The sequence below is a fragment of the Schistocerca serialis genome, chromosome 1, assembly GCF_023864345.2.
Source record: "Schistocerca serialis cubense isolate TAMUIC-IGC-003099 chromosome 1, iqSchSeri2.2, whole genome shotgun sequence".
Taxonomy (NCBI): Eukaryota; Metazoa; Arthropoda; class Insecta; order Orthoptera; family Acrididae; genus Schistocerca; species Schistocerca serialis.
In genome coordinates this window covers 917,483,956-917,501,119 of record NC_064638.1, presented here as the reverse complement: position 1 = coordinate 917,501,119, position 17,164 = coordinate 917,483,956, and the positions used below count along the sequence as shown (strand labels likewise).

At 40.3% G+C, this 17,164-nt stretch overlaps 1 protein-coding gene across 1 annotated transcript in view; it reads right to left on the bottom strand.

Annotated features, from left to right (window-relative positions):
• LOC126412224 (esterase E4-like) overlaps nt 1–17,164 on the bottom strand; it is a 237,478-nt gene that overhangs the window by 52,276 nt on the left and 168,038 nt on the right. The window contains exon 10 of the mRNA XM_050081716.1: nt 6,907–7,039. Within this exon, the coding sequence (XP_049937673.1) occupies nt 6,907–7,039 (133 nt within the window). The remainder of the gene's footprint in view (nt 1–6,906; nt 7,040–17,164) is intronic.

Genomic DNA, 17,164 nt, shown 5'->3' with positions numbered 1-17,164 from the left:
CTATTTTACATCATTTTTAGTCCGAGCACTTTATTCTTGATGTTCCATTCTTCTTGTTCCTGTAGCTTACTCCTATTTCTCTGAGAATTTTCACATTTTGCACCATTTTAAAATATGTATTCACTACTTTCAGGTCAACAAATATTATACACATCTCTTGATTTTTCTTATGTTTTTCTTCCATTATCAATTGCAACATCAAACTGGCTGCCTCCCTGGTGCCCCTATCATTCCAAAAGCCAAATTTATCATTAATTTTCTTTTGCATTCTTTTGAATATTATTTTTGTCAGCAACTTGGATGCATGTGCCCTTAATCTGATAGTAAAATAATTATTGGACTTCTATGTCAGTGTTCATGACAGTGTGGATGATATTTTACTGTCTATCTAGACTCATAGGTTCCACACACCAACATGAATAGTCACTATATTGCCATTTTTCCTAATAATATCAGATACTCTGACAGAACCTTACCTATTCCTAGGCTTTATTTTAATCAAAGTCTTAAAGAGCTCCATATTTTGAAATGGAGAAAGGTAGAATAACTTCACTAGCTCTGACACTAATCGTAATATAAAAGCTATTCCTTTGTTTTGCCTATTTCTTATGCTTTATTTCGTTGCAAGTCTTACAAGGTCCAGTCAAAAAATTCCAGAACTTTGTCCACAAAATTTTCCTACACTTACCTTCTACATATTGTGCATGGCCTCCTTCAAAATCCTTCCTTCCACAATTGACACACTGCTCCCAATGCCGTTTCCACTTCCGGAAGCAGTCTTTGGTGTGCCTCTTGCTGGATTACACGAAGCACCATCTGCGAATTTTCTTTTATCTAGACTGTTGTTGTTGAGGTCTTCAGTCCAAAGACTGGTTTGATGCAACTCTCCTTTCTACTCTATCCCATGCAAGCCTCTTCATCTCCAAGTAACTGCTGCAACTTACATCCTTCTGAATCTGCTTAGTGTATTGATCTCTTGGACTCCCTCTATGAGTTTTATCCTCCAGACTTCCCTCCAATACTAAACTGATGATCCCTTGATGCCTCAGAATGTGTCCTACCAACTGATCCCTTCTTCTAGTCATGTTGTGCCACAAATTCCTCTTCTCCCCAATTCTATTCAGTACCTTCTCATTAGTTATGTGATCTACCCATCTAATCTTCAGCAATCTTCTGTAGCAACACATTATAAAACCTTCTATTCTCTTCTTTTCTGAACTGTTTGTTGACAATGTTTCACTTCCATACTTGGCTGAACTCCAAACAAATACTTTCAGAAAAAAATTCCTGACACTTATATCTATACTCAATGTTAACAAATTTCTCTTCTTCAGAAACGCTTTCCTTGGCATCATCAGTCTACATTTCATATACTCTCTACTTCGACCATCATCAGTTATTTTGCTGCCCAAATAGCAAAACTCTTCTGTTACCTTAAGTGTGTCAGTTCCTAATCTAATTCCCTCAACATCACCTGATTTAATTTGACTACACTCCATTATCCTCATTTTGCTTTTGTTGATGTCCATCTTATACCTTCCATTCAAGACACTGTCCATTCCGTTCAACTACTCTTCCATGTCCTTTGCTGTGTCTGACAGAAGTACAATGTCACTGGCAAACCTCATGGTTTTTTTTCTTCTCCCTGGATTTTAATTTCTAATCCAACTTTTTCTTTTGTTTCCATTACTGCTTGCTCAATATATAGATTGAATAACATCAGGGATAGGCTACAACCCTATCTCATGCCATTCTCAAGCAGTGCTTTCTTTTCATGCCCCAAAACTCTTTATAACTGCCATCTGATTTCTGTACAAACTGTAAATAGCCTTTTACTCTTTGTATTTTATCCCTGCCACCTCCAGATGTTGAAAGAGAATATTCCAGTCAGCATTGTCAAAAGCTTTCTCTAACTCTACAGATGCTATAAACATAGGTTTGCCTTTCTTTAACCAATCTTTGAAGATAAGTCGTAGGGTCAGTATTGCTTCACATGTTCCTACATTTCTATGGAATCCAAACTGATGTTCCCCAAGGCTGGCTTTTACCAGTTTTTCCATTCATCTGTAAAGAATTCCTGTTAGTATTTTGCAACTGTGACTTATTAAACTGATAGTTTAGTAATTTCACAACTGTCAGCACAGTGTTCTTCAGTACATTATGTACCCAAATATTGCAAGAGACGGGAATGCATAATGCACCCACAAACACTGTCAATCATGACCATTTTGGTGGTACAGGAGTTATGACATAGGGAGCTGAACTCCAAATTTCCAGGTGTTGTGGTGTATGAAGGCATAATGTTGCATGGGTATACTGACCGCCAAATTTTTAGACATTGTCACAGTCACTGGTCAACATTATGTGATACTGTGCTCCTTTCCCTTGTGCATCTTTGCAAGAGTGCATTCAACCATGACAATATTTTTGGATGACAAAGTGTGACCACATTGAGCACTACCATCAGTGTAGTATACTTTTATTAGAAAAGTATGGTAGTTAATGAAATATTCCAAATATTAAATTTAATTATGCTTTGTCATATAGGTTGTAGGTATTTATGTGCACTAAACATGTTTCACCTGATCATGATAGGATGGTCTCCAGCTGCTCCAACCAGAATGCAACTGAAATGCGGTGAATGGGAGCAACAGTCTGGAGTGGAGTGGTGAAGGAGGAGGGACAGCAGGGTACATGTGGGGGGAAGAAGAATCAATGCTGCCTGGTGAAGCATGCAGGGTCTAGAGGTGGCGTGACAAGGCTGCCACCTCTAGTCCTTGCATGCTCTGCCAGGCAGTGCTGATTCCTCGTACACTACCCATACCCTGCTACCCCTCCTCCTACCACACTCCGTTCGAGATTGCTGCTCCTGTTCAATGCATTTCAGTTGCATTCTGGCCAGAGATAGTGTACATGTGTATGTGAGGTGTGCTTGCTTCTGTGAATGTGTGTGTGTTTTTCTTTCATAAAGAAGACTTTGGGCAAAAGCATATATGTAACAGTCCTTTCGTTGTGTCTGTCTGCAGCTCAACTTGTCATCATTATGGTGAGTGGCAGTCATTCCTTTTCATGATATTGTTGATGTTCCAGTATGTACTTCCCATTATTAGATGGATGTATGAAAATGACAAAAAACGGATGTAAGTAAAAAACTCAGTCATATACTTTCAAATACTTTGAAACAACCAGATTTAAATGAGCTGCCTATTACTACTACAGATCTCACATCAAAACATGTATAATTAAATAAGTTTCTTTGTATTATAGACCTCTGAAGAGCCTAGTGTGACTAGTTGAAACATGTTTGGTACACACAATAAATTCACTTGCAGAAGATGAAATTTTTCATATCTATATGATAAGGAATAATAAAAGTAGCATTTGAGGAGAACTGACTGCAGTTATTAAGTATGTTATAAAATTTGAGTTTCTAGAAATTTCTGGCAAGCTTTAATAGCCAACAGAAGCAAATGTGCAAGAACAAAATATTGGTCAAGGGAAGGGAATGTAATAGAAATACTATGTTAAGAATACATAATCAATAATTAAATAAAATAACTGTATTGTCAGACATGTATAACAATTACCTACATTTCCTACTCTTTATGATATTACTGGAAATGTAATGTCTCTGTACTTTAACGTTTTGTAACAACTTTCCTTTGTGACTCTTTAGACAGGAACCTTGGACAACACCACAGTCACTCTTGTTTGAGCCTTCTTTAATTAATGTTCACACAGTAACTCCAAATTCTGTATTATTGAGTAAAGTTTCATGAAGTCTGTAGCCCATATTTTGAGAAATTTGCCTTCATATATTGTATTTAAGTTATACACTTTCAAGTCATAGTAGATTGCTGATCTATCATACAAAAATAATAATGGAACTATTTATCTACAAGATAATCACAATGAAAGTGTTCTCTGACAATAAATATACTTTAACTGAAATTTAACTTTAATGGTATCAACTAGATTAGTTGAAATTATTGAGGCTGCTGTTGTTTCAGTTATTGGACAATAAATGAAGACAATGCCCAAGTTAATTAAGATCAGTAATCTTACAACTGGTGATGGGATACCTGCATGTACTTGTGATATTGGGTGATGATTGACTAATGGATCATAATACATAAAAGGCGAAGATAGTGTAGTACTATAAGTCTTATCTACATCGCTAAATAATTGGGACATTGAAAAAGGAGGTAAAATTTGTGTGTACTTCTTGAGAGCTACATAGCATTAAAAGAAGGTAGGTAGACAAATAGAGATTTAAATAAGCTTTTAAGAACAGTGCTATACAAAGTACACTCCTGGAAATGGAAAAAAGAACACATTGACACCGGTGTGTCAGACCCACCATACTTGCTCCGGACACTGCGAGAGGGCTGTACAAGCAATGATCACACGCACGGCACAGCGGACACACCAGGAACCGCGGTGTTGGCCGTCGAATGGCGCTAGCTGCGCAGCATTTGTGCACCGCCGCCGTCAGTGTCAGCCAGTTTGCCGTGGCATACGGAGCTCCATCGCAGTCTATAACACTGGTAGCATGCCGCGACAGCGTGGACGTGAACCGTATGTGCAGTTGACGGACTTTGAGCGAGGGCGTATAGTGGGCATGCGGGAGGCCGGGTGGACGTACCGCCGAATTGCTCAACACGTGGGGCGTGAGGTCTCCACAGTACATCGATGTTGTCGCCAGTGGTCGGCGGAAGGTGCACGTGCCCGTCGACCTGGGACCGGACCGCAGCGACGCACGGATGCACGCCAAGACCGTAGGATCCTACGCAGTGCCGTAGGGGACCGCACCGCCACTTCCCAGCAAATTAGGGACACTGTTGCTCCTGGGGTATCGGCGAGGACCATTCGCAACCGTCTCCATGAAGCTGGGCTACGGTCCCGCACACCGTTAGGCCGTCTTCCGCTCACGCCCCAACATCGTGCAGCCCGCCTCCAGTGGTGTCACAACAGGCGTGAATGGAGGGACGAATGGAGACGTGTCGTCTTCAGCGATGAGAGTCGCTTCTGCCTTGGTGCCAATGATGGTCGTATGCGTGTTTGGCGCCGTGCAGGTGAGCGCCACAATCAGGACTGCATACGACCGAGGCACACAGGGCCAACACCCGGCATCATGGTGTGGGGAGCGATCTCCTACACTGGCCGTACACCACTGGTGATCGTCGAGGGGACACTGAATAGTGCACGGTACATCCAAACCGTCATCGAACCCATCGTTCTACCATTCCTAGACCGGCAAGGGAACTTGCTGTTCCAACAGGACAATGCACGTCCGCATGTATCCCGTGCCACCCAACGTGCTCTAGAAGGTGTAAGTCAACTACCCTGGCCAGCAAGATCTCCGGATCTGTCCCCCATTGAGCATGTTTGGGACTGGATGAAGCGTCGTCTCACGCGGTCTGCACGTCCAGCACGAACGCTGGTCCAACTGATGCGCCAGGTGGAAATGGCATGGCAAGCTGTTCCACAGGACTACATCCAGCATCTCTACGATCGTCTCCATGGGAGAATAGCAGCCTGCATTGCTGCAAAAGGTGGATATACACTGTACTAGTGCCGACATTGTGCATGCTCTGTTGCCTGTGTCTATGTGCCTGTGGTTCTGTCAGTGTGATCATGTGATGTATCTGACCCCAGGAATGTGTCAATAAAGTTTCCCCTTCCTGGGACAATGAATTCACGGTGTTCTTATTTCAATTTCCAGGAGTGTATATAGCAAACAACCACATTGTGTACAAAATGTTTCTACTGTAGTCAACAAGGACAGATTGAGACGAGGCCTGTAAAGAATTTCTATGTCCAATAAGTAAAAACAATATCTGTGAGAGAAGACCTTATGTTATAGTAAAAGGATTTACAATAGGTTGATCCAAAAGAATTAAATCAATAGATACCTTATCAAATTTTAAAAGCAGTACAAATTTATATTTTGTTGACCTCTGCCACTGCTTCTACAGCATAGATAAATTCTTCAGAAAGTAACTCACATAGTATTGTGCTGTAACAGTCTATAAATGGTTTGTTCAGCTTACAAGAGATTCAATGTGACATACAACGAAATAGAAATTTGAGAACATATTATGTTCCTGTGTTTAATTATGGAGTACATTTACATGATAGAAATCATCTGACTGTGTACTAATGGGACATACTATGTGATGATTTATTGCCTTGCTGGGATGAAGAAACTAAAATTATTAGTTGGTATTTGTATGCAGTATAATAGTATTAGCATGTGTATATTTGAGTGTCATAAAGTACCCAGGTATATTCTTATGCTTTCACGCAATTTAAATATAAAATTCGTATGGTATCCATAGTATCATCAGTAAATATCAATTATCACAAATAGAGTTTTCCTGCATTATACCATATGGATGTACAAAAATGATTAACAAGAGCCAGTAAAGTGCATATGTACACTGACATGAACAGCACATTATGATAAGCAGATGTTATCCACATTAAAATGATAAATTGCATAAAAGTATTATCTTTGGTTATAAACGATGTGCATAGTATGGCATAAAAACTTTTTTCAACCTTGTACTTCTCAAATAACGTTTATGTGACATGGTAACAAGATGATCTAGCATTGTGTGTATTGCAACAGAGCAAGTTGAAGTAAGGAGCATTTTATTTTGTACTCATTTTCTTGATGGGCTTCATATTCTATCAAGGAAATGGCTAAAGAATAAAATGTTCCTTGCTGCAATTTGCTAATTTGTGCTCTGTTACAATACACACAAAATTAGGTGTGTGTGTGTGTGTGTGTGTGTGTGTGTGTGTGTGTGTGTGTGTGTGTGTGAGAGAGAGAGAGAGAGAGAGAGAGAGAGAGATATGATTGACAATGAGGAGTATAATCTAAATGTAACTTCTCCTTACCCATGTATGACAAAATTTGCCCACATCTTTGTATGTCTTTCAAGAATTGGTATCTCTGGAGCACCTTCATTGAAAAATGGGAATAGAACAGACACATGAAATAGATACATGGTGTCATCTTGATGCATAACACCTGCAACGATACAAAAGAACAATAAAATTCTTAGGTATATGCAAGTCATAAACAGTCTAAATACTTTATCAGTTCTAAAAAAAGAAAAAAAATGGAATCTTACAACACTGCAATGCAATAAATCATACTGACATAGTAATTACAGTTTACATTGACAGAAAAGTTACCAAATAAATAATATGAGCTTACTTGAAAATGATCTGCCTGGTAAATAAATAAACATTCACTGTCTGACAAAAAAGTGAAGCACCCAGAGACATGTCATTGTGACTCTGCACTTATACACACCATTAGCAGGTATGTAAATGATTACAGTTGCAATTGTCTGTGACAGATGGAATGACCATCCATGTTCATATTTAGTGTTGTTATCAAGACTTGTAGGGTATATAATGTTCATGAACAGTGACATACCTTGAGTGATCACTATGAAGGACACAGAGATGTCGCACACTCATATGAGATGGACTGCATGGTCCATACATGAGGGTAGGAGTACTTATCATGAAGTTTCTGGTCAGCCATGTCAAACTACTGCAAGGGAGGATCACCTTATTGTGCATCAGACACATCATAGCCTTTTCACACCTCCAGCAACCAACTGAGAGAAAGTAATGGACTCCCATCAACAAACTGTGCCATCCCACACTACTGCTTGAAGACTAGCAGCAGTTGGACTAGGGAATTATCATCCCACACATAGGCTACCATTAACGCCACAAAACAAATGCCTGCTTTTGGATTGATGACATGACTAATAAGCATAGACTGCTGATGAATGGTGTCATATTGTGTTCAGTGGTGAATCATAGTTCTGCATAGCCCAAAATGGCCATCATCAGTGTGTGTGGTGGCTACCTGGGAGATAGTACCATTCTTAATGGGATGTTGGTGCTGCTCCCAGTGCCATGGTGTGGGAAACCATATGGTATGAATGACTCCTGTGCCCAGCAAGTTCATCAGATCTGTCCCGAATGGAAAATGTTGGGGCCAGCCTGGATGTCAACTCCATCCCAGTGACTGTATCCAGGATATCAAGAACCAATTACACCAGTTGTGGGCCAGCTTGTATGAGAGGATACAATGGCTTCATGATACCCATCCCAAACAAATCACTGCATGCACCCAGGCCAGAGTGAGTACAATATAATACTGATAAGTGCACTCACACCGCCAAGTTCTTTGTACATTTCACTCCACATTGCTTTCACTGAAATAACATCACATATTCTCTCAAGCTTTGAAGCCTACAGTCTAGACTGAAGTCTACATGGAATTCTCTTGTCCTTAAATAAATTTTATTCCCTTGAAAACAGTATCAAAAATAGACATTAAAGGTATTATATAAAAAACTCCATACAGACTACCTCATAACAACATAAAATGGAATCAATAGATAAACTAATTACGTAAGTTTGATAGGTATATTTTGTGTTTGGAACTATCTCTGATTGTCTTGATTTGAAGACTGGATTGCTGTCATGTTTTTCTCTCTGCTTGTTGTCTTACATATTTCATTGCTGAGACAATGAATCAACTGTAAGAAAATATACATTTAGAATACTATAGAGAGTAGATAACTAAATATATGTCAGGGTCTATTGTTTCCGTACATTTACTTCTTATTGATATTTGTTACTAATAATAAAAATCAGTTTCAGCTGAAGTTTGATTTATACAACCACAATAATCAAATATAACAATAAAAGTCATGCAATCCTTACATCCTTGTCTAGAGTCAAAGCGAGGGTCTGTATTCTAGTATGAGGGTCTTTAACAAGTAACCATGTTATATAAAGCAAGAAACTAATGGTTACTATGACATAAAAAAAAAAATAAATAAATAATAAAAACTAATTTATTAGGCACTAGAAGGTTCCTGTTTAGCTGGATGATCAGCTGCAAAGTTCACTAAAAACAACTGCCTCTCCCTATGGCTCATACATAACTATTGTTTTATGATACATATCAATTTAGTAAGCATAAATAGTTTACATTAGTCAAATTATGAAAGGAGTAAGGATATAACAATTCACTGTATTACTGAGGCTCTGAGCATCAATTGGCATATAAACAAGACTAAAACTGTTGCTAGGTTTTCAAACACTGTCCTTGTTCAGAGATAATTAGTTCACTCTCAATCTCTCCCTCTTTCTCTTATACATGGCTACTTAGTTTAAGATTAATGCAGTTAATAATTGTGACGGCTCCAAAATCAGAAAGCATAGCAAGGGAGAAGGAGACTGTATGTCCAATGGCAAGTGTGGTACAACAAGACTATTTTTGGTTGAGCCAGTTCAAATTTATCAATAGTTAACAATATTATGAGAATAAAACTTGTTACTCGCCATATAGCGGAGATGTTGAGTCACAGATATGCACAACAAAAAGACTCACAATTAATAAAGCTTTCGGCCATTAAGGCCTTCGTCAACAATACACACACACGTGCCCACACACGCACGCGCACACACACACACACACACACACACACACACACACACACACACACATATACACACACACACACTCCAGACAAACTCACACTGACACAAACACAACTCACACATGACTGCAGTCTCAGGCAACTGAAACCACACTGTGAGCATCAGCACCAGTGCATGATGGGAGTGGCGACTGAGTGGGGGCAAGGAGGAGGCTGGGGTGGGGAGGGGGAGGGATAGCATGGTGGGGGTGGTGGGGAGTGAAGTGCTGCAGCCTAGACAGAGGGCAGGGGAGAGTTTGGGATTTTTTTTTTTTTGGGGGGGGGGGGGGGTAGGAGTGGAAAAGGAGATAAATAAAAAGACTTCATTAGTCACTGTCCTCACCCATCCAGCTCCTTCCTTGTTTCCATTACAGCACTACACAGCCATTATTCCACCACCACATCCAGTCTTTTTACTTCTCTCCTTTTCCACTCCTCCACCCCTCCCCTCCCCAACTCTCCCCTGCCATCCATTTAACCTGCAGCACTTCACTGTCCAGCACCCCCACCATACTATTCCTCCCCCTCCCTGCACGGGATGTTCTCTGTATCATGGCCACAGCAATGCAGTGCTTATTATTTACACTAGCTGACTTAGTTATTCAACTATGAGTATTCCCACCCAAGTCCACTTCATTGGTGACCCTGCAGTGAACATCAGCAGCCAATAACGTTGCTCAGTGCACTTGGCCTCATCACTCATGTTCTGACAATGGAGCCATCAGATATATATATGTTCCTAGTGGACTATAGGTAAAAGACAGGGACTTCCTTGGTGTTTCATTTAGAGTTTAAAACCAGCAGAAAGAGCAATCATTAAGTGTGAAAAACAAAAGTAATGCTTTTTGTGCTGTGCTGCGGATAAGAGCAAGGACCCTTGCGTACCTGAGCACGGTGTGACACCTGCTGGCCTCCTATTTTGGTAATGAGTGCATACAACCAAGATACTGTACCACAGACTGTTTTGGACAGACACAGTGGCACACTGTTCAATTTTCTCAGACCAGTAATGTCAGGGACATTCCAGCTGCACCTGCTTGTAGCGTAATGCAGGGCACAGCCAGCTAGGCCACACAAGAAGAATCTCCAATTTTCTTCTGCACCACTACTGGACCCAGGGAGCTCATCTGCAGTCATCCTCTGACCCCACATGGCACCACGTCTGTGACTAACTTCAATATACCAAGCGTGGTGGGGGTGGTGGGGAGTGAAGTGCTGCAGCCTAGACAGAGGGCAGGAGAGAGTTTGGGATTTTTTTTTGGGGGGGGGGGGGAGGCATTTTCCATGACAGCTCCAAGTCTGACACTCTCTTGAGCTGTGTAGGGGAGCACACTTACATCATGAATGATATCATACAGATATCCCCAGTTGATGGCAGATTTTATGCAGCAAAAGCAGAACTGCTGCACTGGCTAGCCAATACAATGGAGCAATTACTATGTCATTTAAAATGAACGATTAGATGCCAAGAAGCCCTCTTAGAGACACCCTCGCACATCAGTTTTTCCAGACAGTGTGTAAGCCAGATAGTGTGTATGGCAGCTGTGGTATGTTAAGCTACCAACATAGTTACAGGTAGCCACCATATTGCATTAGAACAAACTGATAGAATGCAAATTCATTCTGGCTGATAGGCTTTCAGTTATGTTACAGCACTGATAATATATGGATTTTCCAGACAACAATAACCAGCAGCACAGCCAAGGATCATGTCATGGCACAAGTTCACAGACAGCTGAGCCAAAATGAGTGTTCATATATGGTACCAAGGATGACACCACCACCAACTACTGAGATAGCTGTGACCTCCAGCCAGTCAAAAGAAACATGCCGTTGGCCATCAACAACATCCTGCACCTATGCAAGACAAGTGCAGCATCACCACTATTGGTTCCACACACACTTCAGCAATGAAGCACACAATTGCTCACCCTTCTGCAATCACCTAAACTTGAAATTTATTCTGCAGTAGGTGCCCCAGATTGCAGCAGTCATCCAAGCTGCGTACAACCATGACACATTGACCAAACTAATTTTACCCTGGTTCCATGTGATGATGGCAAACTCTTCATTCAGAGTTACTCAACCACCCAATTCTTCACCATCAACACTGGTTCAAAGGTGAACACCATTCTCTGTGAGAACCATCTAATAGAGTGGAATATACCATATTTTACGGACTATAAGATGCACTTTTTTTTTTTCGAAAAATTGGCTCCAAAATTCAGGTGTGCCTTATACTCAAAATTAATATAAAAATGTTTACTATTTGATTTGAAATTCACAACAGTCTTAAAATGGCCATATATTCAATGCTACGGGACACCTACCTCTATCTAGTAATACTGGATTCAACTGGCAGTAGCAGTGCACAGATGCAATGAACATGAGTTGTGGGGATTCACAAGCTTGCTAACCCTGTCTCCCTCCCACCCTGCCATACAAACCGAGAACACTGTCTGCCTATGATGTATCATTGCAGTCTACTGTACCAGTGAACTTGAACTGAAAGTGATTTGTGTGATCAGTAATAGTACAATACTTTTGTTAGTAGCTACTTTTGTAATGCAAAAAAAAAAAAAAAAATAAAAATAAAAGGTATTCATGTGGTGCAGACTGTAAATTGAAAGTAGCAGCATATGCAGAAGGAACATGGAAACAGAGCAGCTGAATGACATTGTGGCCCTCAACCAACAGAAAAAAACATTTGTGATTAGAGGGCTAATAAAGAAAAACTGAAAAAAATGAGGAAGACTAAATTTGCAAATACAGTACTGAACATAAAATGGCTAGAAGATGATGTATTTAAATAGATTCAAAGACACCATCAAAATGGTATTGGAATTAATACAAAAATGATTCAAATACATGCTTGTAAGCTAGCGCTACAGTGGAAGAGCCTTTAAGGGTTGAGTTGGTTAGTACTACAGGTTTACAGTGTCATGGACTTAGCATGTAAGCCAAAACCAAAATATCTCAGAAAATGCCACAAGAGGGCAAAGGGGAAATATTACCTTTCCATCACTATATTATTCAGCATAAAAAGAAAACCATGTGGAACTAAGTCAAATAGTGAGTATGGTTGAAACTCCTCTGACATTTGATGTGCTATGAAACAGGACTGTTGCCATGAAAGGTGCTAAAATTCTAATTATAAAAACTTCACTTGCCAGAGACTGCAGTCATGTGTGCATGAGTTTTGTTTGCATAAGTGTGTTTATGTGTGTGTGTGTGTGTGTGTGTGTGTGTGTGTGTGTGTCTGTTGTCTATTTTTGACGAAGGCCTTGCTGGCTGAAAGCTTACTTGTAACAGTCTTTTTGTTGTGTCTATCTGCAACTCAGCATCTCCACTGTATGGTGGGTAGCAACTTTCCTTTTCATAATATCATACATTCCATCCCAGAATTTCCATTGTTTGATTAGCTATAAAAACAAGTGGACATGAAAAAATGCACGACATTGTTGTCCTTCCATGTTGTACTGCTGTTACTAAAATTAATCCAAAGATCATTTTCAAATGCAAAACAATGCCAGTATCTTCTGAAGTACCACCAGGTCTTATTGTTAACATATATCACAAAGGCTGGATGGATGAGGCTGATATGAAATTATGGATGAACAGAGCGTGGGAAAGAAGGAAAGGTGCTTTATTAAAGAAGGGTTCTCTTCTTGTGCTAGACCAGTTTAGTAGTCATTTGAAAAAGTCTTTGAAAGAGAAACTGAGACAGGGAAATACACAACTTGCTGTTATTCCAGGAGGACTTACTTCACAACTGAAACCTGTTGATGACTTGATAAATAAAGTATTTAAAATCTATATGAGAGAGGAATGGAACAAATGGATGATGGATGAAACCCAACATGAATTCATGCTGAAGGGAACCTACAATCAAACAAGTGTGTCGGTGGATAAAACAGTCATAGTCTAGAGGGAGAGAAAACATTATTTGCAAATCTTTCAAGAAGTGCACCATAAATAATGCTCTTGATGGTGGTGAATACAATCTTACATATGAAGAGAACATGGATGATGATGAACAAGGAGAAGAAGAACAAGAAGAAGAAGAAAAAGAAGAAGAAGAAGAAGAAAGTTCGGATGACGATTTTCAGGGCTTTTAAAGGTCAGTTCGGTTTTATAAACTGACATTTTCTTTTTTAGTCTGTCTTCACAATCTAATAATAAAAGTGGTAAAAATGTTACATTTTTTTAAAAAATTGCTTAACAATCAAGGTGCGTCTTATAGTCCATAGAGTTTTATAGACCACAAAATATGGTACTGACCTTTGGACTTATTGTTCCAAATGATTCTTCTATTGTGATTTATGCAACTGACATCAGAGGACCTGTCTTAGGGGGAGGTTTTGTTAGACACTAACTCTCTTGATCTGACACACCAAAGGAATGGAGAATCCATGACCAGCACAAATACTCAGCCTCCTAGATAACACTGCAACTGGCTTGAAAATAGTATGCCTGGTTTCTCTGCACAAGTTTGGTGCACTATGTCACAAATTTGCATAAAAACTCTTTGCACCACTCAACAAGTAGAAGGGTATTTTTGATGATGTACACTGGCTGTCACAGCCTGTAGTACTTCCCATAAACAAACTAATCTAATAGACCAAGTCACAAAGGAATTAAAGACATTACCTGCCAGTGGATGTTGATTTATATCAATCGGGCAAGTTGAAAATCTGTGCCAGACCAGGATTTCAAATGGCTCTGAGCACTATGGGACTTAACTTCTGATGTCATCAGTCCCCTAGAACTTAGAACTACTTAAACCTAACTAACCTAAGGACATCACCCACATCCATCCTGAGGCAGGATTCGAACCTGCGACTGTAGCGGTCGCTCGGTTCCAGACTGTAGTGCCTAGAACTGCTCGGACACTCCAGACCAGGATTTCAAACAAGGTCTACTGCTTACTATGTAGATGCACTGACCACTATGCCATCCAGCCACAGTGATTTCCACAGCCACACAAACTACATCTACATCTACATCTACATACATACTCTGCAATCCACCATATGGTGCATGGCGGAGGGTACCTCATACCACAACTAGCATCTTCTCTCCCTGTTCCACTCCCAAAGAGAATGAGGGAAAAATGACTGCCTATATGCCTCTGCATGAGCCCTTATCTCTCTTATCTTTGTGGCCTTTCCGCGAAATGTAAGTTGGCGGCAGTAAAATTGTACTGTAGTCAGCCTCAAATGCTGGTTCTCTAAATTTACTCAGTAGTGATTCATGAAAAGAATGCCTCCCTTTCCTCTAGAGACTCCCACCAAGTTTCTGAAGCATTTCTGTAACATTCGCATGATGATCAAACCTACGAGTAACAAATCTAGCAGCCCGCCTCTGAATTGCTTCTATGTCTTCCCTCAATCCGACCTGATAGGGATCCCAAATGCTCGAGCAGTACTCAAGAATAGATTGTATTAGTGTTTTATAAGCGGTCTCCTTTACAGATGAACCACATCTTCCCAAAATTCTACCAATGAACCAAAGACGACTATCCGCCTTCCCCACAACTGCCATTACATGCTTGTCCCACTTCATATCACTCTGCAATGATACGTCCAAATATTTAATCGACGTGACTGTGTAAAGCACTACACTACTAATGGAATACTCAAACATTATGGGATTCTTTTTCCTATTCATCTGCATTAATTTACATTTATCTATATTTAGAGTTAGCTGCCATTCTTTACACCAATCACAAATCCTGTCCAAGTCATCTTGTATCCTCCTACAGTCACTCAACTACGACACCTTCCCGTACACCGCAGCATCATTAGCAAACAGCCACACATTGTTATTCACCCTATCCAAAAGATCATTTATGTAGATAGAAAACAACAGCGGACCTACCACACTTCCCTGGGGCACTCCAGATCATACCCTCACCTCCAATGAACACTCACCATCGAGGACAACATACTGGGTTCTATTTCTTAAGAAGTCTTCGAGCCACTCACATACTTGGGAACCAATCCCATATGCTCGTACCTAAGTTAGGAGCCTGCAGTGGGGCACCGAGTCAACGCCTTCTGGATGTCGAGGAATATGGCATCCGTCTGATACCCTTCATCCATGGTTTGCAAGATATCATGTGAAAAAAGGGCGAGTTGCATTTCACAGGAGCGATGCTTTCTAAAGCCATGCTGATGCATGGACAGCAACTTCTCTGTCTCAAGGAAATTCATTATATTCGAAATGAGAATATGTTCGAGAAACCTGCAAGAAACCGATGTTAAGGATATTGGTCTGTAATTTTGAGGATCTGTCCTTCTACCCTTCTTATATACAGGTGTCACCTGCGCTTTTTTACAGTCACTCAGGACTTTACATTGGGCAAGAGATTTGCAATAAATACAAGCTAAGTAAGGTGCCAATGCAGTAGAGTACTCTCTGTAAAACCGAATTGGAATCCCATCAGGACCTGGCGATTTATTTATTTTCAACTCATTCAGCTGCTTCACAACCCCCCGGGATGTCTATTACTATGTCCTCCATACAGGAATCTGTACGAGACTCAAACGGCGATATGTTTGTACGATCCTCCTGCATGAAAGATTTCTCAAATGCTAAATTTAAAATTTCAGCTTTTGTTTTGCTGTCTTCTGTTGCCAGGCCAGACTGATCAGTGAGTGACTGGATGGAAGCCTTCGACCCGCTTACAGATTTTACATAAGACCAGAATTTCCTTGGTTTTCAGCGAGATCTTTTGCTAAGGTATGACAGTGGTAGTGGTTGAATGCTTTGCGCATCGCTCTTTTTACAGCAGCAAGAATCTCTACTAACTTTTGCTTGTCCTCATTCTTCCGATCTTTCTTGTACTGCGAGTGCAACTGCCTTTGCTTCCTGAGCATTCTCCAAATTGCGCTGTTAAACCATCGTGAGTCTTTTCCATTTGTAACCCACTTTTTCGGCACATACTTGTCCAATGCGTGATTTACAATGTGTTTAAAATTTGCCCATAATTCTTCCACATCCATCGTACCGGAAGTAAATGAAGTCAATTCATTTACTAAGTGGGATGCTAACAACTGCTTATCTGCTCTTTCTAGTAAGAATACTCTCCTAGCCTTCTTGACCGACTTTTTAACTTTCGTAACCATAGTCGTAATGACAACACCATGATCACTAATCCCTGTCTCAACACTGACAACGTCGATGAGGTCTGGTCTGTTTGTGGCTACCAGATCTAAGCTATTTTCATTATGCGTTGGCTGTCGATTTAGCTGCTCAAGACAGTTTTCGGATAATGTGTTCAAAAGTAATTCACACGACAACTTGTCTGTACCACCTGTAATGAATCCAGAGACATCCCAGTCTATACTAGATATACTACTCTAGCATTCCTCCTGTCAGACCCAAATTCTCAACTTATACTGCACACTCTGTGATAACCTTAATTATATATGTGATGTCTGTTCTTTTGGACGTGATCCTGCAGCCACTATGAATTAAGACACAAAGGAATTAAAGACATTAACTGCCAGTGGGCATTGATTTATAGTCTTCCAATCCATATGTGGCATACAGCAAACCAGTGCTTAACAGTATTGGTTAAAAACAGTCTTGCAACCAAGACTGTTTTTAACCAATATTGATTTATATCATTGAGC